The 25,075-nt window shown below is 34.6% G+C and overlaps 1 protein-coding gene and 1 pseudogene across 4 annotated transcripts in view; both read left to right on the plus strand.

Moving 5' to 3' along the window:
- Positions 1-25,075, plus strand: part of CALCRL (calcitonin receptor like receptor) — a 102,649-nt gene that overhangs the window by 69,581 nt on the left and 7,993 nt on the right. For all 4 annotated transcript variants that reach the window (XM_025848857.2, XM_073881501.1, XM_073881504.1 and 1 more), the window contains 4 exons: positions 15,597-15,723; positions 18,714-18,867; positions 20,339-20,399; positions 20,483-20,549. In XM_025848857.2, coding sequence (XP_025704642.1) covers positions 15,597-15,723; positions 18,714-18,867; positions 20,339-20,399; positions 20,483-20,549 — 409 coding nt within the window. The remainder of the gene's footprint in view (positions 1-15,596; positions 15,724-18,713; positions 18,868-20,338; positions 20,400-20,482; positions 20,550-25,075) is intronic.
- Positions 4,801-5,524, plus strand: LOC141370701 (ubiquitin-conjugating enzyme E2 N-like; annotated as a pseudogene).

Raw genomic sequence — 25,075 nt, forward strand, 5'->3', positions numbered from 1 at the left:
GAGCGAGAATGAGAGAGAGCGAGAGAGCATGAGAGGGGGGAGGGTCAAAGGGAGAAGCAGACTCCCTGCTGATCAGGGAGCCAGATGCAGGACTCTATCCCGGGACTCCGGGATCATGACCTGAGCCGAAGGCAGTTGCTTAACCAACTGAGCCACCCAGACACCCCAGAGAGAATGAATTTAAATGTAACTATTAGCTAAGTTTCTTTTTTCTTTTTTTCTTTTTTTTTTTAAGATTTTATTTATTTATTTGAGAGAGAATGAGAGACAGCACGAGAGGGAGGAGGGCCAGAGGGAGAAGCAGACACCCTGCTGAGCAGGGAGCCCGATGCGGGACTTGATTCCGGGACTCCAGGATCATGACCTGAGCCGAAGGCAGTCGCTTAACCAACTGAGCCACCCAGGAGCCCCTAAGTTTCTTTTTTCTTAGCATGAAAATTCTTACAACTATGACTGAATATAAAGATCAGCCTCTATCCTAAAGGCATAAAATAGAAATAATAAGAGTTGTTTAATTCTATTTCACAAATCTTGGGGAAAAGTTACAAGTTTTAACTATTTCTAACCTCAGGAAAAAGACTTAATTAAAAACAAACTATAATCTTGAGAAACAAGACTTGTCCTTAAATTTGCAATACTTTTTAAAAAATCAAAAACAATTTAAGCATGTTACTTAAATAAGGAAAAGAAATATATACACCTGTAATTTTAAGATCTATTCAGCACCTGTAACTTTAATATCCTATTAAGCAATTTCTTACATTTTTGCAGTTTAGTTCATATTCATTTGTTTTTACTGTTTTGTTATATACAAAGTGTGTTAACTATTTTTATAATTTAGTATTATATAACTCTTTCCATGTACCTAAAGAGTTTTTAAAACTCTTTAGCTTATTATTTAGTCATTTAATTTGCTAAATAATATTGCATTTAGTAAGTCGACAAAGGTTTATTAAATTATTCCTCTATTTTTGAGCACAAATATTACTTTCAATTTTTCCAATTAATAAAAAACACTGCAATGGACCTTTTTAGACATAACTTTTCCCATATTTCACACTATTTTTTAGGCTATATTCCCAGAGACTTGGGATTTCTTGGTCAAAGGGTATATATCTTTTTATGGCTCTTGAAATACATCATCTTTTTTTATTATGTTATGTTAATCACCATACATTACATCATTAGTTTTTGATGTAGTGTTCCATGCTTCATTGTTTGCGTATAACACCCAGTGCTCCACGCAGTACGTGCCCTCTTTAATACCCATCACCAGGCTAACCCATCCCCCCACCCTCCTCCCCTCTAGAACCCTCAGTTTGTTTCTCAGAGTCTATAGTCTCTCATGGTTGGTCTCCCCCTCCGATTTCCACCCCCTTCATTTTTCCCTTCCTGCTATCTTCTTTTTTAACATATAATGTATTATTTGTTTCAGAGGTACAGGTCTGTGATTCAACAGTCTTACACAATTCACAGCACTCGCCATAGCACATACCCTCCCCAGTGTCCGTCACCCAGCCACCCCATCCCTCCCACCCCCCACCACTCCAGCAACCCTCAGTTTGTTCCCTGAGATTAAGAATTCCTCACATCAGTGAGATCATATGATACATGTCTTTCTCTGATTGACTTATTTCGCTCAGCATAATACCCTCCAGTTCCAGCCACGTCGTTGCAAACGGCATTCCTTCTGATGGCTGCACAATGTCCACAATAGCCAAACCATGGAAAGAGCCAAGATGTCCATCAACAGATGAGTGGATAAAGAAGATGTGTTATTTATATACAATATGGAATATTATGCAGCCATGAAATACATCATCTTAAAAGCATCTCAAAGTCAACATGTCTGAAACAAATCCATAGCATGTACCTCCTCCTAAGCAAAGCAGTTTTTCTTCCAGAGTGACCCATCTTTGAGAATACTACCACCAGCCATCTAGTTGAATTAGGAGCAATCTGTGGCATCGTCTCAATTTTCTTCCCTGTCCTTCTTCCTCAGACTCTGTGGATTTAGCCTTGCAACAGCCCTCCAATCTATGCAACTTTTTTCATTTCTACTGCCACCACCGTCACCCTTGTGTTATCTAGCCTCAGTAAATCCCCTTCACCACCTTCATTCAATTCTAAACAATGCAGCCAGAATATTTTCAAAGCTTTAGATGAAATACAGATATGATTTTGTCATCCTTTGCTTTAAAAATCTTAAACTTTCTACTGTAATTTATATAAAATCAAATCATTAATGTATCCTATAATTGAATATCTTGCCTATCCTCCCACCCCAGCCTATTTAAATGTATTCAACTTTCAGATCTAAACTGTAGCATCAGTTCCTCAGTGAAATCTTCCCAAATTCCTTATTGTAGCATTACTAAAACGCAACTAGTTACAGTGGACGTGGAGTACATTTTTAATTACCATTTTAGGAGACCGACCACCTATCACTGTAGATTTAAAACTAATACAACTGAGACCCATTAGATTAAATAATCGCTTTTTATTTTCCACGTAACAAGTCAAAATGTGCAAGCACGTTAAATATCTGAATGACATGAAGTTAAGCAGCATAGCAATTACATTGCATGCCAAAATCAGAAGTCAAAAAGAGAATAATAGTCCCCTAGTATACAAAGTCCTAGGGTTGCAAACAAGTTTGAATTTAGCAAGGATGTAAATAAAGTCCCGCACTAATTCTATAAAGTCAGATGTAATATTAACAAAGCTTCTTCGTGAAAGAATCTGTGACTTAACTGAGCAAATGCTTGCTGTGAACTAATGAGGCAGCAGTGGGACTGCCTAGTGAAAACAATGCTACAAGCCAGAATATACCAGGATGCAAAGTATTAAATTCCAAATCTCTAATCAGACCAGTCCTTTACTCTGTCACTATGGACTGACTTTGTAAGAGGAAAAGAGGATGTTAAAAGATTTGGCTTATCACAACAGTGAAGCAATTGAAGAAAATAATGTCTGATCACAGAGTCAAGGTACCAAAAATGTTAAGCCAGAAAAAGACAAAATATAGGGGCACAATAGATGACTTCAAGAATCCAAATGACTGTAATTGGGAATAGAATTTATATAATAACATAAAAAAATTGGCTCAATTAAAAAAATATAAACAATTCTGACAGCTAAACAAAACAGAATGAACCACCAATTGACCAACTGACCTTCCTGTCACTCAAAACAGAAATTAGATGTCAATTTATCAGGAATTTTGAAATGGGGGATTCCCACACTGGGTTAGTTCATAGCTAGTCCTAATGTTCTGTAATGCTATTTCCAGACCCAAGTCTATGAATGAGCAGTAATTTAGTAAAGAGGATTAGAATGAAAGAATTAATATTTTTTATTAAATCAAAATACATAATTTCAGTATCAGGGAAGTTAGCATTTGTGAAAGTATTTTGCAAGCTAAGAGCAATCTACACAGAAAAACTTTATTATTGATTAGAAACTTCAAGAATATCTGGTTCAGTATTTTTATACCTGTATTTAGGTATGTTTTATTTAAAAATGCAAATACTATTCAATCAATACAAGTAATTTTAATTTTTACTTGAAGTCTTAAAATTTAAAACTTCAGAATCTATTTTCTCTATGAAAAAACATTTTTTTAATTGCAATTATGTACATATATGCAAAGTACTTTAGCTTTAAAGATAGAATCTAGACTCATACCTCATTTTATTTTATTATTTTATTATTTTTAATTTTTAAAAAGATTTTTATTTATTTATTTTAGAAAGAGTGTGAGTGGGGAGAGGAGTGGAAGGGGAGGGAGTGGGTTGGGGAAAGAATCTCAAGCAGACTCTATGCTGAGTGCAAAGCCCTCCACTGGGCTCCATTCCACAACCCCAAATCATGACCTGAGTCAACACCCAGTCAGATCCTCAACTGACTGAGCCACCCAGGCCCCCACATACTTCATTTTAAAAGAGAAGCTAGAAATTTCTTGTTGCCCCAAATATTGTCCTCATATTTCAATATAAATAGGCCTTCTCTTTTTCAGAAAGAAAGCGAGTTTTTTAATTGAGATTACTATATGCAATAAATCCATGTATCTATTATTTGCTAAAATTTCCATGCTTTTATAAATGATATCTAGCATGCTACATGGGCAAAACCTTGTTAAAGCAAATGAGTGTCTTGCCAATATATGGAATTTGGCCTTTACGTTAAAGAAAAATTAAGGTTTTCAATTAATTACATTGCTTACACTTAAACTTTATGCAGTAAGTACAATTAACTGTTCATTCTCTAGTGAACTTAAAAAAATCTTTAATGGTGATTTACCATGAGAAACGTTAGTGGATAGTGTCATACAGTAATTAAAACTGTAGGATATATTCAAATCTTGCCATCACCACTTACTAATAGTGTGGATTTAGCTTGATTTTGCTTTTCAATAAGCCTCAGTTTCCTTATAACGAGTCATAATGTTGTTTAAAATATTGGGCAAAGAAGACTTACATAGTACCTGGCGTATAGCAATCTCTCAATAAAGGGTAAGAAAGAGGTTCTACTTGTGTCATACAGTCCATCTATAGATGGACTGTATCCATCATGTAGGCACAGAGACTGCGCCCACTATCTCGTCATCTAACATTACCCCTATCTAATAGTAATACAAAGTGGAAAAAAAAAAAGCTGTGGTGGTACAAAGAGCTACGGGAAGACAGAGGAAGGAAAGACTCATTCTGACTTAGAATCATAAGATTCTTAAAGCGATAATCTCACTGAAACAAGGGTTAAATGATGTGTAAAATTTCAATAGGTAAAAATTGTAAGCCACAACCAGGGGCGCGGCAACGTCCCCCGGAAGTGGAGCCCTGGACTTCCACTCGTGCGTGAGGCGAGCGGAGCCGGAGTCGAGACCAGAGGCCGAACTCGGGATCTGACAAGATGGCTGGGCTGCCCCGCAGGATTATCAAGGAAACCCAGCGTTTGCTGGCAGAACCAGCTCCTGGCATTAAAGCAGAACCAGATGAGAGCAACGCCCGTTATTTTCATGTGGTCATTGCTGGCCCCCAGGATTCCCCTTTGAGGGAGGGACTTTTAAGCTTGAACTATTCCTACCAGAAGAATACCCGATGGCAGCCCCTAAAGTACGTTTCATGACCAAAATTTATCATCCTAATGTAGACAAGTTGGGAAGAATATGTTTAGATATTTTGAAAGATAAGTGGTCCCCAGCACTGCAGATCCGCACAGTTCTGCTATCGATCCAGGCTTTGTTAAGTGCTCCCAATCCAGATGATCCATTAGCAAATGATGTAGCGGAGCAGTGGAAGACCAACGAAGCCCAAGCCATAGAAACAGCTAGAGCATGGACTAGGCTATATGCCATGAATAATATTTAAAATCGATCTGATCATCAAGTTCTCTTGTTCTCCTGTTCTGCCAAGACTTCTTCCTTTTTTGTTTGCATTTAATGGACACAGTCTTAGAAACATTACAGAATAAAAGCCCAGACATCTTCAGTCCTTTGGTGATTAAATGCACATTAGCAAACCTATGTCTTGTCCTGATTCACTGTTGTAAAGCATGAGGAGAGGCTAGAAGTACCATCTGGATTGTTGTGAAACGTTTACAAGCAGTGGCCCTTCTCTGCTTTTATTCATTTCCCCATCATGGTTTGAGTATAAAGCACTGTGAATGAAGGTAGTTGTCAGGGTTGGCTGCAGGGGTGTGGGTGTTTTTCTTTATTACCTTTTTTGAGGGGGAGAGGTAGTTTTATTTTAATTTTTTTGGCTCCTTTCCCCCTTTTTATGGTGATCTAATTGCATTGGTTAAAAGCAGCTAACCAGTTCTTTAGAATATGCTCTCTAGCCAAGTCTAACTGTATTTAGACAAGCCTGATTGTTTGAACCAAAATGGGAACATTAAACACACATCACAGCCCTCACTAATAACATTGTGACTTGCTGTCAAGTGTAGAATCCTTCCTTCAAGAAAAAGCTTGTGACCATTTTGTATGGCTTATCTGGAAACTTCTGTAAATCTTATGTTTTAGTAAAATATTTTTTGTTATTCTAAAAAAAAAAAATTGTAAGCCACAACCAATGAAGAGATTACCTAGTCCAATACCTAATTCTCTTTATGTTCTAAGTAATTAAGTTATCCACACTTCCTCTCAATCTGTGTTCTTTCTGCTTGGTTTAGTAATTTTATTTGACTTCAATTGTCATTTAAAAATGGAGCACTTGAACAGAAAGAAGTAAAACTACAAATTAATTTTTTTAATTATACATTCTCAGGCTTTATGTAAACATGAAAAACCCTCTTCAAGTTAAGACCCAGGTATAGCATTCGAAATCCTTTTTATATGTCTAGACATCCTGACTCACAGAGAGTACTTAAGAGTATGTTCTCTAGACAGGCACCTTTGGTCTCAGGTACCACCTCTGTCATTCACCTGCTCTGAGGCAACTTCTTTTGTTTCTGTAATCCTCAATTTCACATTTTAGTCTATCAATATCTATATCATAGATTTGGCATAAGGACTAACATAGTATATATTCAGTGTTAAGTGGAGTGTCTAATTTGGAAACGTTGTCTATTATTGGCCTAGTTATCACTTTTTCTTATTAGTCCATTAAAATATTTTTATATAAACATTTAGCCCTGATAGGCACACTATATCAGTAAGCACTTTAAAAACAAAATTAAAGAGGGGCGCCTGGGTGGCTCTGTCGTTAAGCATCTGTCTTCAGCTCAGGTCATGATTCGAGGGTCCTGGAATTGAGCCCGGCATTGGGCTCCCTGCTCCGCGGGAAGCCTGCTTGTCCCTCTGCCCCTCCCCCTGCTTGTGTTCCCTCTCTCGCTGTGTCTCTCTCTGTCAGATAAATAAATAAAATGTTTAAAAAAAATTTTTTAAACAAAATTAAAGAACACAATTTTTAGTTTTGTATCTATCAAATGTATAAAGAAATTGTTTTAATGTTCAGGTAGAAAAATAAGTAAACAGTGAATGAAAAATTTTATAAACAAATTAGTAGTATAATTATATCAGAAAAAAATTATGCTTAAGTAAATTAGTCAAAAATAATAAAACTTTTTATGCCCACAAGATACCATCTAGCTTACTCAGTACTTGAAACCATATTAAAGAATTTGTAGCCTTTGATTTTAAGACACTTCTACTATATACTCCTAAAACCACCTACCAAAACAGTAAAAGCCACCATCTCCTAAAAACAACCACCCACTGAACAGCAAGTAATGGAAAGAACATCACAAAGTTAGTTCTGGAGAGCACAAATCGTCTCTGCTTTTTTTTTTTTTTTAACACATTCCAGGGCTTAGGATAAGGCCTTGCTCATAGTAGGCACTTAAGATATTTTTGAGGAATGAAAGACATGAAGTGATTTGGAAGCTTATTTCTAAGACTGACTTTCCCATGACTTATCTATGACCTTGGACAAGTCCCTTGAGTTTATCCATTCTTTGTTGTCTCCATCAACAAAGAAAGGCATTCGAGTAAGACTTCTTAAAATTCTAATTAGTAGGAGAATCTGTATAAAACAATATAGGATCCTCTGTAGGCAGATTGAGGGTAGACCAAGACCACCTCAGAAAATAGTGAATTGAATGGTTAATAAAGCACATTCAAATAGTCCAGAGCACTGGAAATTTTAGCTTTCTTCCCACCAACCTGGAAACATCCTATAGGAGTTGATGTTTTACACGAAATCATCGTGTATTGAAAAGCTACCAATATCTTTTTTTCTGCTTCTTACCCCAGTTCCCCATACTGTAGTCACTCTTGCTTAGTCTTCGGTAGAGGTAACATTTTTTTGTTTTCTGTTAATTCAGGGTTACTGACCCATCCTAATAAAAGCCAAGAACCAAACAAAAAAGTTGATTTAGGGTGCTGTTTGTTATTTTTATTTAGAGAGAAAAAAGAAAAAGTCTCCTACTCATCCATGCTTTAAATTAGAAACAGAGAACTCAGAACACTATTTACCAGATATACTTCAGTTTTATATTAGAGCCAATTAAAGGAAAGAATCAGAGTGGGAGATAAAAAGAAAGGGAACTGAAAGGGAGGGGAACAGAGAGACAGAGCTTTGGGATTTGCCAAGCCCTAAGAGGCAATGACTCTTACTCATAATGATCCTTAGAAAAACAAAGCACAGCCCTTTAGATAAAAAAAATAAATAAACTTTACCAGAATTAGTTATAAATTATATTTTAATTACTGTTTAAAATTTGAGAGCATAGCAAATCTTGTTTTTACTTTCAACCCAGATAAAGGGCTCCATCTTCTTGCACATAAAAGAGCACATATAACATCTGACTTGTATGGGGAAAAAAACGGTTCTTTTTATTTTTTGACAACTTAATTTTGCTGATCTTTCAGACACTGATTCCAAGTAATTTCAAAGCCAAGTTGAACATTTGCAACTATATAGACAATGATGTAATTTCTAGGTAGTTGAGATAAAGTCCTAAATAAAATCCAGCAAAAAATCCATCCAGTAGATAGGACAAACTTTCTTAATAAAATAATCCTTTAATGTGTGTATTTCTACTTTTCAGGACAAGTGATCCAAATCTCACCTTTTTTTCTCAGCTCATATATGAATATATTCAATCAATATTGTGAACACTTACCTCAATTCCAGTTTCTTCATATATCTCTTGAACTGGAACAAAGTATAATTTTTCTTCTTTAAGCTATGAATTTTCTCCTGAAAACTGTTCATGATTCAATATTCAAATCAATTTTAAACAAAGCTAACTATTTAAAGAAATCCTACATAGGAACATGGAGAACAAAAAGTCTTACTCTACAAACCATATCCTGATGTTTTTGTTTTGGCAAATTAGAACTTTCACTTACATAAGTTGTTTAAAACCTGGCAAATATGCCCCATCAGAGGTCTGACAATGGCTGAGTTCAGAAAGAGTCATCAAGTGGTCCCTGAATAGCATAGCTCTCAGTGCCTACCCAGGATCATTCTGGTTTTCTCAACTCTTTGGTACATTTCACTCATTGTAAGTTTGTTATGCAGTATGGTTTTAAGACATATTTTATTCTGCTTTATGCATCCCAGGCTTCCTTCAGCTTAACATTGAATATTGGTTAATTAACCATAGTTTTTCATGTAACATTTTATTAGATCATACTCAGTCTATTTCCAAATTAAGGAATTTTGATCAATGTGCTGAAAAATCCATCCCCCATAAACTGAACATGGTGAGAACTGAAAAGTCTTGGTTGGAAAGCTTTGGATAAGAACAGAATAGTACAAGAATTAATGGATTTACTCTAACAAAAACCAGTTCCACTATAATATAATTGCTATTACTGGTTTATGGAATAGAGTCCCAGGTATGGAAATATAAAGTAAATAACTGAATTAAAGATTTTGGACTTATTTTAAACAGAAAATTTATTATTTAAAGCTATAACTGAATGTTAAAGATCACATAATTTCTATTAATATTTTTGATAAATATGCAACTTCTTTATAAGTGTAATCTATTTTGCTTGAGCAGGTTGAAACATAAGTGCTATTTAAGCATAACTAAATTTTCAAGGGAATAGAATGACAAATCATTTTAAGAAAACAAATGATCCATTGCTTGAGGTTAAAACAGTCATTTGAATGGATTAAAACTTCATGATTTGAAATAGAGAACATAAATAGTATAACATTTCCCTCCTCAAAGTCATAATATATTTTGCAATTTGGTTTTCTACTCTTGTGGGCATAGTTTATTTTGTTAGACTGTACCCACAGATATGACTATATAACAGGAGAAAGCCACAGTAAACTCTCCAAAGTGTAGCATCTTTTTAGTAGTTAGGAAAAACAAAAACCAGACATGACTGGATAGTATGCTGCTAATGTTTGCTAATAGAACATTAAAATGTAACACAAATGAGTATGAGTTTCAGAATCAAAAAGTCTTTTAGTAAATTATGCTCTTTAATTTTCTTCATGTTACAATAGGAAAAAAAAAACAACGTGGAGTCTTGCCTTATGCATTTATTCACATTGTTCTTCGTGCCCTGTAAAAACTCTAAGCTTATGTTTTTTTGGGGGGGAGAATTCTGACTCAGGGTAACTTCTTAATCTGCTTGAAATGCTTTTCTCCCCTATCTGCTCCTGTTTCAGTTCTATCTTGAGTCTCCCCTCACTCTGGCCACAGTCTTTATCTATTTCTTAATCTTATTTTCATTTCTAAAAAGCATATAACACTATCAGGAATTATGTGATGTAATTTATGTATTTACCCTCTATTGTCACATGAATGACATCTATATTATTCAGAAGTGTTTCCTCAAAATCTAGAAATAGTGCACAATATATTACGTATGCATCAGTAAATAGTTATGTGATTAAATGAATATTAAAAGAGACAAAAGCCTTGCATTTTCTTAAAATTCAACATTCAAATTCAACAGATCACTTAATTGGTTTGTAATCTTGAGCAACTTAAATTCCATTTTATTTAAGGATAATAACACTTCAAGGGATTATTATAAGACATAATGAATGTGAAGTACTTATCTCTGTGTCTGGGATATTCTAAAAGCTCAATATATGGTGGCAGCTACTATTAGGAATTTTATCTCTAAAATTTTGGGGAGTGTAAGAATCACAGGCATTCAGAAAGCCTGACTATTTCTTCTCTTGGTTTCCTGCCCATTAGTAGACCAGGAAGAGCTCTTGCATGGGGCAGCTCCCACATGAGGGAAAGCCATTTGGCAACACAAAATGTGCCCATCTGTTCCTTATGCAGCCCATATTCATATGTTATCTTAAATGAGGAGCCGTGAAAGGCAGGGACAAGGGAGAAGGGAGCATGATGGAGTAAAAGCAACCATTTCCCTTCAAAAGGACATTCATTGATCACCTTGGTTGAAACACTCATGTACTCTTTCTAATCTGACCAAATGGATCACCATCAGCCTCCCAAGAGAGCCATTGATAGAGATTATATCTGCTTTGTGTCATACCTAACCAGGTGAGTCCATCAACTCAGTGCTCCCTTCAGTAGACAAAAGATAGCCATATTGCTTTTCCTTTTAATATATTTATTGCTTTCGGCCTACTTTTCTGGCAGTGTTCCAATTGGCATGAGCTTTCCTCCCAGATACATGATTAGTGTGTTCTTGGGAAAAGAGCTAAGCATTAAGAAATTAAATTAAATACACTAGCATTAGAAAGCAGTACTTTGTAGCCTGGGCAGTTCTTATATTGCTTGTATTTCCTCTTTTTGTTACTAGTTTTGCTCAGGACTAGTATTGAGTGAAAGTAGTTTGGAAATTTCTATCTCCAGTCAAAACCAAATGGGAAACAAAGGCAAGTATTTTGTTCATACTGTGGCGGAACTTTGACTACGGAGCCGCATAATACTTGGGGCCTGTATGGGGCACCTGGGTGGCAGTCGGGTAAGCATCCCACTCTTGATTTCGACTCGGCGCATGATCTCAGGGTGGTGAGTCTGAGCCCTGTGCTGGGCTCCGTGCTCAGTGGGGAGTCTGCTTGAGATTGTTCTCTCTCCCTCTCTCTCTGCCTCTCCCCCCCTTACCTGGTCTCTCTCAAATAAATAGGGCTTACCTGGTCTCTCTCAAATAAATAAATAAATCTTTAATATTTGGGGCCTGTGTGATAATGAAAGTGGTAATTTGGAGACAACTCTGGGAAGGATGAAATTCCTTGGGGGATAATTCAGATGGCCTCATCTATTGCTCTCCATCACAGGAAATTGTCTTTCTAATGCTAAATTCTTTTGTTTTGTAACGAAAAGATGGCAATTCAGTGTTTCATTGTACTACTTAAAATATGGGCAGTTTTGATTACTAAGGTGAACCTTGATGCTATTTTATTATTTGTGGGAGAAAATCCTTAGAGAACTTGATTAAAATCAGCCATATGATAACTAGGTTAAAAAAATAAGAGCTAACTTGACATGGGTGAGATATTATGTTAAGCACTAGACATGATTAATCTCACTTCACCTTACAGCCAATCTTATGAAGTACTATTGTTATTCCTATTTTACAGATGCAGAAACTAAGGATTAGAATTTTTAAATAACTTGCCCAAAGTCATAGTGTCAGGAAATAACACAGTCCAGATTCACTCTCAGGCCAGATTTCAAAACCTATTTTCAAGTATGTGTATAGACTGGGTGCTACCCACTCCTAATTGTTCCAAAAGAGAACTGAAAGACATAAGTACCTTATACATGAAGAATAATGGTTTGTTGACATGCTTACATTAACTGCCTCTACTACTCTGCTTGTCAAATTGCATACTGAAAAAGTATCCTAAAATAATTATATGTAAAATTATGAAATGGAAACAATTCAAACCCACAAACCATATTTTCTATTCTGTGGTTATGCTCAAATAGAAAGGAATATTATAACTTATAAAGAAAGCAGAGAGTTTTTTGAAAAACATTCTCCAAGAGTATAAAACAATTATTTTAGTATTTTGAGTAAAATAAGCACATTCTAAAACTTAGAGTAGGTGAAACTGGTTTCAGGTTAACATTTGAAAAAATACCTGGATATTTTTAGGGTTTTATTTAAACAAAACAATGTGTTTACCAAGTACATATTTTGGTTTTCATTTACCAATTGATTTTATTCATACTGATGAACTTACATGTGTTAATGAATATGTTTAGAGAAAACAATATGCATCACTAGAAAAATTTAAGCATCTTTACCACTAGACATTGATAGAAAACATATGTCAGATAGCATCTGTCTGCATTTAAGTTGCACAGAATCTGGAGGAAGAAATGGAAGAAACTAAAACAATAGCCATAGGCTAATATTATAGATAGTTGGACAAATTTACACAACGCAAAGTGAATTTATTTTGCAATGGTTCAGTTCAACAGAACAATATTCACAGCTAAACTGGATATCAGGGTTTACAAAGCAAAAGTCTTTGGTTTGAATTATATAGGGTGGATTATCAATGTTGACCATATTTTGTAAAACACTCAAAGTAAGCTTTATGTCTCTGTTTTGAAATGATTTCATGTATCCTCTTAAGTATTTGTTTGGTTTTTATATTAAATATTTTATTTGTAATAGGATTTCATTTTATTATTTCAAAATTTTGCCCATAGTATGGCATTATTTTGGTTCTCAAAGGGGAAAATGCAATATATCCATTTATCACAGAGTAAGAGAGTAAGAAGCAATTTCTTTTTTGCTGGTGGACTCACAGTAACTACTTTAGAAGCTCTTTAGAAGAGCATAGATGCCAGAAGCTCATTTTTAGGTCCTTACCTTTCAAACCAGATTGAGGTGGGAGCAGTCATCAGAAAAAGTGGGAATTCTGAGAGGAACAGAAATATACACTATCATAGAGGAGAAAAGGAAGTTTAAGTGTACACAAAGAAAATTAAAATTGTTTTCAACTAACTACAGTTAGCATTTCATTTTACATATTTTTAACCTTTGCACATGTGAATATTACAAACACCCATAGTCATAATATAAATGCTACTCATTTTGCATTCCTTAGGTCATCTTTAGGCTCTTCTATCAAGAATTGCTATTTTTAAAAGCCTTATTTAGTGTTTGTTTTCCTTCATTCCAATTTACTCTTTACAAACATTTCTTATTTGCTGTCTAAGCAAACTCTCCCAGTGTTTTGGTCATAATTTGAAAACTATGAAATTTTGTTGTTTATATATTATGTCTTAACCAATGGACCTGAACCAATGTTCAGCAGAAAAGGGCAAAATAGCCCAGCTAAGGAAAACATTTTTTATTTTATTTTTCCCATGGTGGTAGCTGAGTTATTCAAATTCTGTTATGAAAAAAGTACATATTTGCATGGGTAGGCAGTTTTCCCCTAAACAATAGTTGGCACTCCACAGACACAGAGTAAGCTCAAGGAAGGCATTTAAAACTAAGACCAGGTAGACAAATTTTATATGTTCATAATGTGAAGAGTGACCAATTACAAAAAAAACAAACCATTCATGATACAAATGATCTGAAAAGAATATTCTTTACTAAACCTCTTCTCACATTCATTAATTTTGTTTGATCCCTGCCTGCCTCTCACGCCTCTCATACACTGCACCATCGAATCAAAGACTCTCTAATACGAAAATACAAGCAGCTCTCAGAGCTGTTTCTATTTTGAAGGACTCCAGCTACACTTCACATACTTATCATGTATGACTGTCTTATGCTCAGTTGATTGCCCCAGAGCCATCTCATTCATGAAGTCTTTCATCGTTTCCCTCATAGCACCCACTTCTGTGGAAGGCATGTATTGAAAATCAGTAAATACTGGTTTGGACTGAATTCACTTCTAGACCCTTTAAAATACTAAAGCTATATATTAAATCACAGATCTATAGCTGGAAGAAATTTCAGAGACAATATAGCTTAAACTTTGCATTTTTAAATATAGAAAACCTTGGCATCCCAGCCTAACTATGATATCCTGGGCACATGGTTTATTTAGGATAAGGTGATACAGTGATAAAATTAAGTTAAAATCTCCTTGAAGTTCCCAAAGTAGAAGTCATTAGTTTGTGTTAAATAGGGTGGATTATCTAGGTTGACCATATTAATTGCATAATTTTATAAAAATACAAAATGAACTTTTAAGTCTCTGTAATGAAATCATTCCTGTCTCCCTCCCTACATACGTGTTTTGTTTTGATATTAAGTATTCAGTTTGAAGTGGATTCCTTTCTATTAGTTTAAAACTTTACCCATAAGCATTCAAATAAATGCTTCATGAAAGAGGTAGAACTTGAGTTGGTTTTTGAGCATAGAGTCATATGTGAACAATCTGGTAGAGTAAATGTGGATTCAATCCGAGGAATGGTGTTACTTGTCATTAATAATGACTTTTCCTAAAATTTATTTCTATATGAATTCCAAATAGCCAGTTCTTTAATTTTGTTTTATATAGGAGGACTTCCAGTCACAAGTGGTAATATTTTATGCCTTACATATGGCTGGGCCAATTAGAAAGAAAATTCAGTAAAGCTAAACAAACAAACATCATTGGTTGCTAAGTCTATATTTTTATAAATTTATCTATTCTGAATACAATGTTATTTTTCTCATGGTTGGTCTGCATAATCACTACCACCACACAGAAGCTCTATAAATAGAACAACCATAAACAATCATAAACAGGCTATATAAACAGAACAACCTTTGTGGTATAATGAAAAGAGCATTATCTGTGTAAGATTCTGACAGACAAATCCAAAGTTTTGAAATTAATTAGCTGCAGGATTTTTTGATCAGTTAACTTCACTGAATCTCAGTTTCTACATTTTCAGAATAAATTAAAATATTAATCATGTTGAGAGATTCACAGAAGAAATTTATTTAGAAGCCTTGTATGGGCAAATTTCTATTCCTACAAATGTCTACCTGTACCGAAGCAACTCATTTGTTCTCTTTTAAGGAATTAAAGGTTTTCCCTAATTAAGATTTTATCATGAGTCAATCTTGGGGAGAAAAAAATAATTCTTCCAGATTTGGAACAGCTATTATGAATTGTGAATGTATCTTATTTGAATGATTATTAATAAAAATAAAATATTTGGTTTCTCTTGCCTTTTAGGAGCCTAAGTTGCCAAAGGATTACCTTGCACAAAAATCTATTTTTCTCTTTTGTTTGTAACTCTGTTGTAACAATCATTCATCTCACTGCAGTGGCCAACAACCAGGCTTTAGTGGCCACAAATCCTGTAAGTAAAATGAGGTTGTACCCTTAGGTTCAAGAGGTTAGAGGGAAAGAAATGTGAGTGAAAGGTGGCGGTGGGGTGGGGGGTCCTGATATATGTAAATGTGTATAAATACTCATATATATATTTTAAGGTCTGACATCTAGAGAGTATATATATCTATATTCCAATCTATAAAGGTATATACATCTCAATCTTTCCCAAGTTATAAAGGAGGAATACATTTCTTTGCTTCAATTATTTATATATGTTATACACATCTTCACCTCATTTTATGGCTAGAGTCCTCCTGCTGGTGGGACTTAAGGGTTTATGACCATGTAACATTTACTCAATCGAATTTAAAAAGTCAATCAAAGCAACTAACTACAGATGTAGTTAGAAACACAAGGCATGAAAACAGAAAAATTTTAATTAAATTATATATTTGGGATCAGGTGACTTTAAATAGTTAATAAAACCAGGGAAAATGAATTGTACATCCCCTATGTAATGTTAAAGTTTCTTAAGATGAGACTTTTTTTTTAAAGGACTCTACCAGGTCCTCAGTATCTCAGCAAATATTTGTAAGTTGTTTCCTTATAATCCCTTTGGAAGCACAATTTGTTTTTAAGTTTTTTTTACTGAAGTGTAGTTGACACACAATGTTACGTTAGTTTCAGGTGTACAACATAGTGATTCGACAACTTGATATGCTATGCTTACCACGAGTGTAGATACTGTCCATCACCATACATCTCTATTACAATACCATTGAGTATATTTTCTTATGCAGTACCTTTCATTCCCATGACTTATTCATTCCACAACGGGAAGTCTGTATCTCCCACTCCCCTTTACCCAATTTGCCCATCTCTTGCTTCTCTACCCTCCATCCCTGGTAACCATACATAGTTTGTTCTCTGTATTTTGGGGTCTGTTTCTGGAAGCACAATTTTTAGGATGAGTATCAAAAGATACATAAAAATAAGCACAGAGACTGTCATAATATAAAAGCCATATTTTAAAACACAACCTAAAATTTACTTATATAAGTGTATATATTTTATGCAAACTATATGCATATGTGAGCTATATTTAAAGTATCTGCATAAATAACAAACATATTTTCAAGTATTTAAAATTATCTGCTTTCATAATGTTTATAGTATCCATACTACAGTTTTGGATATGGATTTGTGGAGGGGTGTATATATATATATATATATATATATATGGTGTACATAAAGTGGTTTTTTAAAGATTAAGTTATCTAGTAGTAACTAAATAAATTAGTAACTAGATTTCAGTAGAAACCATGGAAGGGAAGGAATTTTCACTCAATGGCCCAATAAACAATACTCTCCTATGTGTTTTACGTGTGTTTTAGGGTAATTTCCAAAATCCTAAAATTCCCTGCATTGTTTGCACACGTGTATCCAGATTGCTTAATCTTGTGTATGTTCCACTCTAATGTCACTAGGTGAGGAAACACACTGGGATAGATTTAGCAACATAAAAAAACTGGCCAATGACCTACCACTTTTGAGTGACTTTCTCTAGAGCAAAGAGATAAGTTTCATCATGAAGCTACAGAGCAAGAGATTCTAAAGCTTACGTTTAGATATAAGGATATTGTGTTTAATGTACAAATTGCAGGCTGTAATATATTTTTAATATATTCTTGGAAAATTTATTGTTTGTTTATATCAGCAATGCCCTTCATAAAAATACTTTCCTGAAGCATGTTTTAAGTTCTTTTTATCATAGTGACTTATGGATGAATTTTTTAAGTGAAATCAGGAGTAAGAAGTCCAATTAGATATGCACATCTAAAAACTATACCAGATAAAAACTTGAAGCTGAAGTCTGTTATTTCTATATAAATATAGTTGACTAACTCACTTTTACCCTTGAGAAGACTTTGTTAATATAACATGATGTTTGACATCAAGATACTTTATTTTAAAGTTTAACGTTATGCATTCTACCAATGTACTTAATGGAAGAATAGGTTTTATAAATGCCCTACGGGCAGAAGGCGTTGTGTATAATCATGAAAACAAAATTGGAATTACAAGACTTGTGTTCAGGGTATAGCTTAGATTGATGTTGTATGAATATTAGCAAATCACTTAACTTCTCCAGTATTCAGTTTTCTATCTGTAAAATATGTGACTAGTGATAAATTATGTCACACAGAATTAAAGATTAAATGAAATAACATTGAAAATATTTTAAGCTAACTAATGGGCACATGTCATGATTACTATTCTATGAGAACCCCAATATCTATTTTCTACTGTATCTCCCTTCCAATTTTCTTTTTAGTGAAAAAAAATATTTATTTCAAAAATAATGATAATTGCCACTAAATATTTATTGACCAGACTAGAAATTGGGAGCTGTGGGGAGTAAATGGCCATATATTTCTGGGAGAGTTTTAAATTTATTCTCCTTTCTAAGGGAGCAAAATATATCTCTTACTCCTTCATGTTTACTTTAGCCTGTATTTGAACCTTCCTCTTCTGATCTTTTTAAGAATAGAGAAGAGAAAGTGGGGATCTCAGAAAAAGAGGAAAGAAACCATAACTTTTTCTTCTTTTTACTTACATGAAATCCTCAACCTCATATTTGAATAATATCAAATACGGGCCCATTAGATTGTTATTTACTGAGTAATTGCACTGGTAGCAGTAGTATGCAAGACTTTCAATTATTGACCACTTTTCATGAAAAAATGTATCTGGAAAAAACACATCCACTAACTGTAATAAATTTGGAATTTACACATTTCCTGGGAGGTATACCATTATAACTCTTTAGAGTCAGTGCTTAAAAACTTATCAGGATGAAGACTGGCATTTTACAAATCTGAATCATCAGTATATAAGATTTTGTGTAGAGGAGAGAAAATTCCAGGTCTCTATATAACTAACCTAAACTAGACTATTGCTTTACATGTGAATTCACAAACAACTAAATATTGATGGCTTTCTTTTTTTTTCTCACAGGTTAGTTGTAAAGTGTCTCAGTTCATTCATCTTTACCTGATGGGCTGTAACTACTTTTGGATGCTTTGTGAAGGCATTTACCTACACACACTCATTGTGGTGGCTGTGTTTGCGGAAAAGCAACATTTGATATGGTATTATTTTCTTGGCTGGGGTAAGTGCCATTACGCGTGTCTGCTGACTCACCTTTTAAGAAAGCTCTTAGAGGATGCAGAGCTCCTTTGTAATAAAAATATACTTATTATTAATCATTCTCAAACAACAGCAGGTGATTAACCTTTGCTTATTGCAGTAAATTGAAATATTTAAACAAAGAACTACTGACTCATGGTTTTCAGTAGTCACAGGTCAATAATACAATGTTGTTGGGTTTTTTTCTATTTAATATTTCAGTGTGTATCTTGGCTAAGTATGCAGTGGCTAACACGACAGAATTAGAATCATGAATTAGTGAACTAGTCTTCATATTGTTCGAATCTCTTTTTCCTTTGTGCAAAATGAGGGCGTTGGGCTTAGCCAGCTTTGAAATTCCACTCAAAAAAAGTTTGTTTTTAAAAAATATCATTTTATCTTAAGAATAGAGGGGTCAGTAATTGAATAAAGGCACACAAAAGATCTATTTTTTCCACACAATCTCCTGACATGGTATTATTCACAATGCAAATAATGATACACTTCTAGCATATTTCCTTTTCTTTTTTTTCTGTTTTTTTTCAGTTTTAATTTTAATTCCAGTTAGTTAACATACAGTATTATATTAGTTTCAGGTATGCCATATAGTAATTCAGCACTTCCGTACATCACCCTGTGCTCATCACAGCAACTGCACTCCTTAGTCCCCGTCACCTATTTCACCCACCCCCCATCCACCTCCCCCTCTGGTCATCATCAGTTTGTTCTCTGTAACTAAGAGTCTGTTTCTTGATCTGTGCCTCTAGTGCATTTTTAAAAACAACTAGAATTAATTCAAAATATAAAATGCTGAAAATGAATTCAACTGGACTAGTTTCTAGAAACATAACTGAAATTATAATTATCTATCATATATCAATCTACCTATCTATCCAGTCAGACAATAGATACAGATATATAAAGGTATGTACACACATACACACACACACACACTCTTTAGTATATTTAGTATAGGTTACTTTTATAAAACATGTCTTCATTTCATGTTGGAAAGATCTCATTTAGAATGCTAAAAACATGCAAAATATCTAATATATAAACCATCTCTCTCTCTTCCTCTCTTTTTCTTCACTTGATCAGTCTCAACTTCTTCCCACATCCTACTAAATAAGTATTGGCTGATTCCATATCATAGAAAATATATATGAAATCTTCTAAGCCTTGGAGCTTAGGCAGCACATTTATGGACTTAGGCTCTCAAGTCCACTGATTCAAAATGACTTCACACAGACACACAAACCTGGACATACAAATAACTAATATTTACCATATTTATTGCTTGGCTATACAGAAAATATTTACTCATTAAACATATAGTGACCAGTTATTTTTGCTCCCAGAGTACCTGAGTTTCATATTTTATGACCACATTTTAGGAATTCCATCTACAGAGAAAGTTGCCTGTTAATTTTCTTTTTGTTTGATATTTGCAGGATTTCCACTGATCCCTGCTTGTATACATGCTGTGGCGAGAAGCTTATATTACAATGACAAGTAAGATAATCTCTCTTTCTGATTTCTATTGGAACTACATAAATGAAAATATCCAACATAATTTTGCTGTTTTTCCCCCCAAGCTGCTGGATCAGTTCTGATACCCATCTTCTCTACATTATCCATGGTCCAATTTGTGCTGCTTTACTGGTACGTAATGAAAATTTTCCTTGTTTCATCATTGTTCATATTTCAACTTTATTTCCTGAATCATCTGGTCTATGGTATCTTTCAGGATCCTCGTGTACGTAAATGACACGTTCACAGTGTTTAACTGAAGAGAGTTTAATAAAGGTGTTAATTTGAGGTATTTGCAGGAAGAGGAAGGGAGCTAATTCATAAGGAATGGCCAGGCACCAGGGACCTGCAGTGGGGAAACTCTTAATGGCTTTAGACCTAAAGAGGGGACAGAACAGTGTTTTGGGATTTGGGCCAGTGCTGGGAAGCATGGCCTTGAGTAGAGGAACATAGCCACTGCTCAAACCACAGCCTGGCAGGGAAGAAGAATGAGGAAGAAATACTCAAACTTCTCTTTTCCTATGCCCTGATTACTTGGTTCTTCCCTTTGGCCAAATGAAACAAATGTCAGAGAGCAAGAAGCCTGGGCAAGGGTGCAGTCTTTCGAGGTGCCTCAGAGTTTCCTGGGATGCAGAGCAGAACAGAGAAGGGTAGAGGATAGATCTAGTGAGAGGGAATGGCAAATGGGGAAAACTACACGCCTATGTTGCTAATAAGAGTAATATTCCAATAAAGAAAAGACTGTAATGTGGAAAAAGAGAGTATTGGTTAAACTGTTGTTTTACTGTCATAAGTATCATCACTTAACATGAATACACCAATTGGACATTTTTAAGTGTGGTTACAGAGAAACAGAAGTCACATTCAGTTCTTTTATTACATTGTTTCGATGGGGAAATAAATTCATCCACATTAACAGGGTTTTTTTTTTCCATAAAGCATTAGACACCAGAATGTGATTAATGTCTGAGATTATAATTACAGGTGATATTCAATTATACAGAAAAAGATAAAGGGGCTATGTTTTTTGGTCAAAATTCAGAGCTTCCTAATCCTTGTTTTCAAATTCTTTTTTTAGACAAGGATTCTTCTATTATTTTACTATATTTGCTAATTGCAGCTTAGTATACGATTATGTTAGAATACTGTTTGAGCCATTCTCAAAAGCATGTCACAATTCAGAGAAACTTCTGGAGGCTGAAGGCCTGGGCTTGAACACTTCTTCCACCTTTTACTTGCTGTATGACCCTAGGCAATTAAACTAATCACTCTACATTTCAAGTGCCTCATTGGTAAAATAAAGAATACAATAATAGTGATTTTTAATCGTTTAAACAAGGAGTCCAATGAGTTAACACCTATAAAGGACTTAACTTGGCATGTATAAAGCATGTAGCAAGTGTCAAACTTCTGATTTGTGCCTGACCACATAAGCTTAAAAATTAATCCATGGAATTTATTACAGCGATTATGGAAAGTTTAACATAGCTTAATGTAGACTCTAGTGAGAATTTCATAAGCAGAAGCATTTCCTTCCTTTCTGCCCTGCACATACTAGGGACATGCATGATACACCTGACTTAAGTTACACCTTGAGATGTCCTAGCTTTGTAATCTTAGAGCCAACATTGAAATCTAATTCTACCACATCTGGTTGTGTGTATCAGGCAAGTTCTGTTTTTTGGGGGGTGTTTTGTTTTGTTGTATTTAACCTCTCAGTACTTTTGTTGTCTCTTCTGTGATTAGGGAATAATAATAGATACCTCATAGGGTATTGTAAGGATTAAATGAGACGCATCTTGTCAACACAGTGCCTAGAATACAATAAACCCTCCCAAAAAATGCTCTAAAAAGTTTCTTGTAATTTCTACATGATACCATAATTTTGCTCTGAGGAGTGTTCAAAGAAATAAGATATGTTGTTTGGGCCACCCAGGAACTTACAGAACAAATATAAGGCAAAATTTTATTACAAGAGATCTGACTGATTCTTCAGAGGGGTAATTCAAATGCTTAAATCAGAGAGGTTCAGGAAATTAAGTAAAAGCACCTAGCAAATAAAAAATGTAATTGCAACTAACACAATCCTTGGAAAAGCCCCTCCACATCAATTTTGGGAGGGAAGAGTAGATGGTGCAGTTAAGGGTAGAATATCACAGGATGCCTGGGTGGCTCAGTTGGTTAGGCGACTGCCTTCGGCTCAGGTCGTGGTCCCGGAGTCCTGGGATCGAGTCCCACATCGGGCTCTCGGCTCGGCGGGGAGCCTGCTTCTCCCTCTGACCTTCTCCCCTCTCATGCTGTTTCTCTCTCTCTCTCCCTCTCTCTCAAATAAATAAATAAAATCTTTAAAAAAAAGCGTAGAATATCACATAGAAATATAACCCATCAAGCTACTCTAAAAGAAAGAAAGTGAAAATCCACATTATTTGCCTAAAACATTTTCCATTTTCTTGGCTTAAAAAAGAGCAGGAGCCTGTTTTTCTAACACGATAAATATTTCTGTCTTTGTTTGAGTTCTAGGGCTCCTCACTGGTTCTGGCCGATTCCAAGGTCTTGGGAGGGGCCTTAGCAATTGTTTATATGGTCACATGCTTAAGTACAACTTTTATAAATAAAATATTTCAACCTCAATCAGTTTCTTTCCACTCAGACTTCCCTTGTCACATTTCCTCTTGAGCAGGATGGTATCTGAGTGGTTACAGCACTTTTGAGATCTTGCCAAAGGGAAGTTGAAAGAGGATACATTTAATTGGTGTTTAGTGAGAGATTTTTAAGTCAGTTCAGTTAAGTGATTGCTGGCTATTCTAGTCTGGGAATGGCTTCTAGGAATCCCCCTGCCATCACTGTGCTGAGGTACACTCCTTCCTTTCATGACCCGAGTGTGGGATCATGAGATGAAAATGTCCTATTGTGCCTACCAGTTACATGATCTTTATGAGTATTGGAATAAAAACAGATTTCTTTTCTTCCCCTTAACTAGTTTTGCTCAAAGATAGATGAGATTCAGATATAGGTCATCTGAAATTTAAAATTCTTATTCAATTCCTATTCAAAATAAATGGAAGTATTTGCAGAAAATAAAGTAGGATAACTTTCTAGTTCTAGTTTCACATTTTAAATCAGATTTGCCATTTTGGAAAAGCACTTTGCATTTAGAGATTTTCACATAATGAGCATCTAAATTGCAACATTTCTACTGATTTTATAATTTATGACTTTTGCATGTAAGGATTATAAAATATTTTATATTCTAAATTTATAAGCAGATAAAAGGGCATTATTATATTTTCTTTCATGGGCTGGTAGTAATTTCCATTTAGTCAAAACTTTGCAATAACCATGAGTGCTTAGGAAGGGAACATAATAGGATGGGTGGAAAAACAGCTGATGTGTTGATTTGTCATGTTTCATTCTTACACCTGTTAAAATGGCTTATTCTGCTTTTGTCTTTAGCAGAGACATTCCTGTGTCTATAACCATGTTACTTTTCATAGATGTGTTTCCATCGGGATTGTGGTGAACTTTGGAGCACATGTCCCATTAGATTCTCTAAGAATAGTAGTGGAATATTTTTATGCCCAGTTATTTTCATAACACATGTCTTAAATCAGCATATGTATGTTATTTGTTCATTGTTTTCTATATTAAATGAGGGGCTATCATTATTATTCCAATTTATTAAGGTAAGCATATATAAATTACTTATCAGGATGTAGTTTAAAAGCTTTAGATTATTAAAGCACAGATGCTAGAAGTCAGGGTGAAGAAAAAGGAAAGAGAATATAGTGTAATGACGTAAGAGCCCTCAGGGGCTCTTCTGGAGTTAATATCCATAATCTTATTGAAGGCGCAAAATATGGGCACAGAAAAAATAGACAAGCATAAAAGATATTGACTTGGATGAAGATAAGAAAGTGGTATTCAAAGTGAGAGAGAGAGCGAGAGAGATATATTAAAGCAGTACTCTGTTTCCTGAGTGACTTAGTTATTCACACTAAATTTTTGAAGTTTTATATCTCCCTTTCAAAGAGAATGATTTCTCTTGGGAAAAGTTTTTAACACAGTAAATATGTAATTACAGAAAGTAATTAACAGATGGCCCTGTAGGATGCCAAAATTGTTTTAACTCTACGATGATCTAGGTTGAACATCAGCTGGTTTTAGTGTGTGATCAGCCTCCTCAGAATGATAAAGAAGCTTACAGTACTATCTCAGGAGTTGTGAGGATTACTGTTACAAAAGGAAACACAGGAAGGAGAAACCAAAAAGATGAAAATGGTTATTATGGTATAATATGTATTTAGAAAGTACTAGTATGGACGGTGATAAAGAGGAGACACTTAAAAAATTAGCATTTGTTATAAACAATTCTTTCCTTTGTTTGAGCTGAAAATGTTCAAAAGACTTAGTTTTTAGACCATTGTAAAATTCAAAAAAACTGCATAAGAAAATGAGCTGAGAAAAACACTTAGATATTCCTTAACTGAATGTGTTCCACAATAATTCCACCGTAATTCTATTTTTCTAAAACTAAGTCCACTAACATTGATGTGCTTGTTAAATTAATAAATCACAATTCTAGAAATACAAATTAATATATTAGGCATATATTCTCTGCAGTAGAACATATTCTTGTACATTGAAAATAATCTACAACT

Source organism: Callorhinus ursinus, unplaced genomic scaffold (assembly GCF_003265705.2).
Source record: "Callorhinus ursinus isolate GAN/ISIS: 27379988/994484 unplaced genomic scaffold, GSC_fseal_2.0 scaffold2, whole genome shotgun sequence".
In the NCBI taxonomy this organism is placed as follows: Eukaryota; Metazoa; Chordata; class Mammalia; order Carnivora; family Otariidae; genus Callorhinus; species Callorhinus ursinus.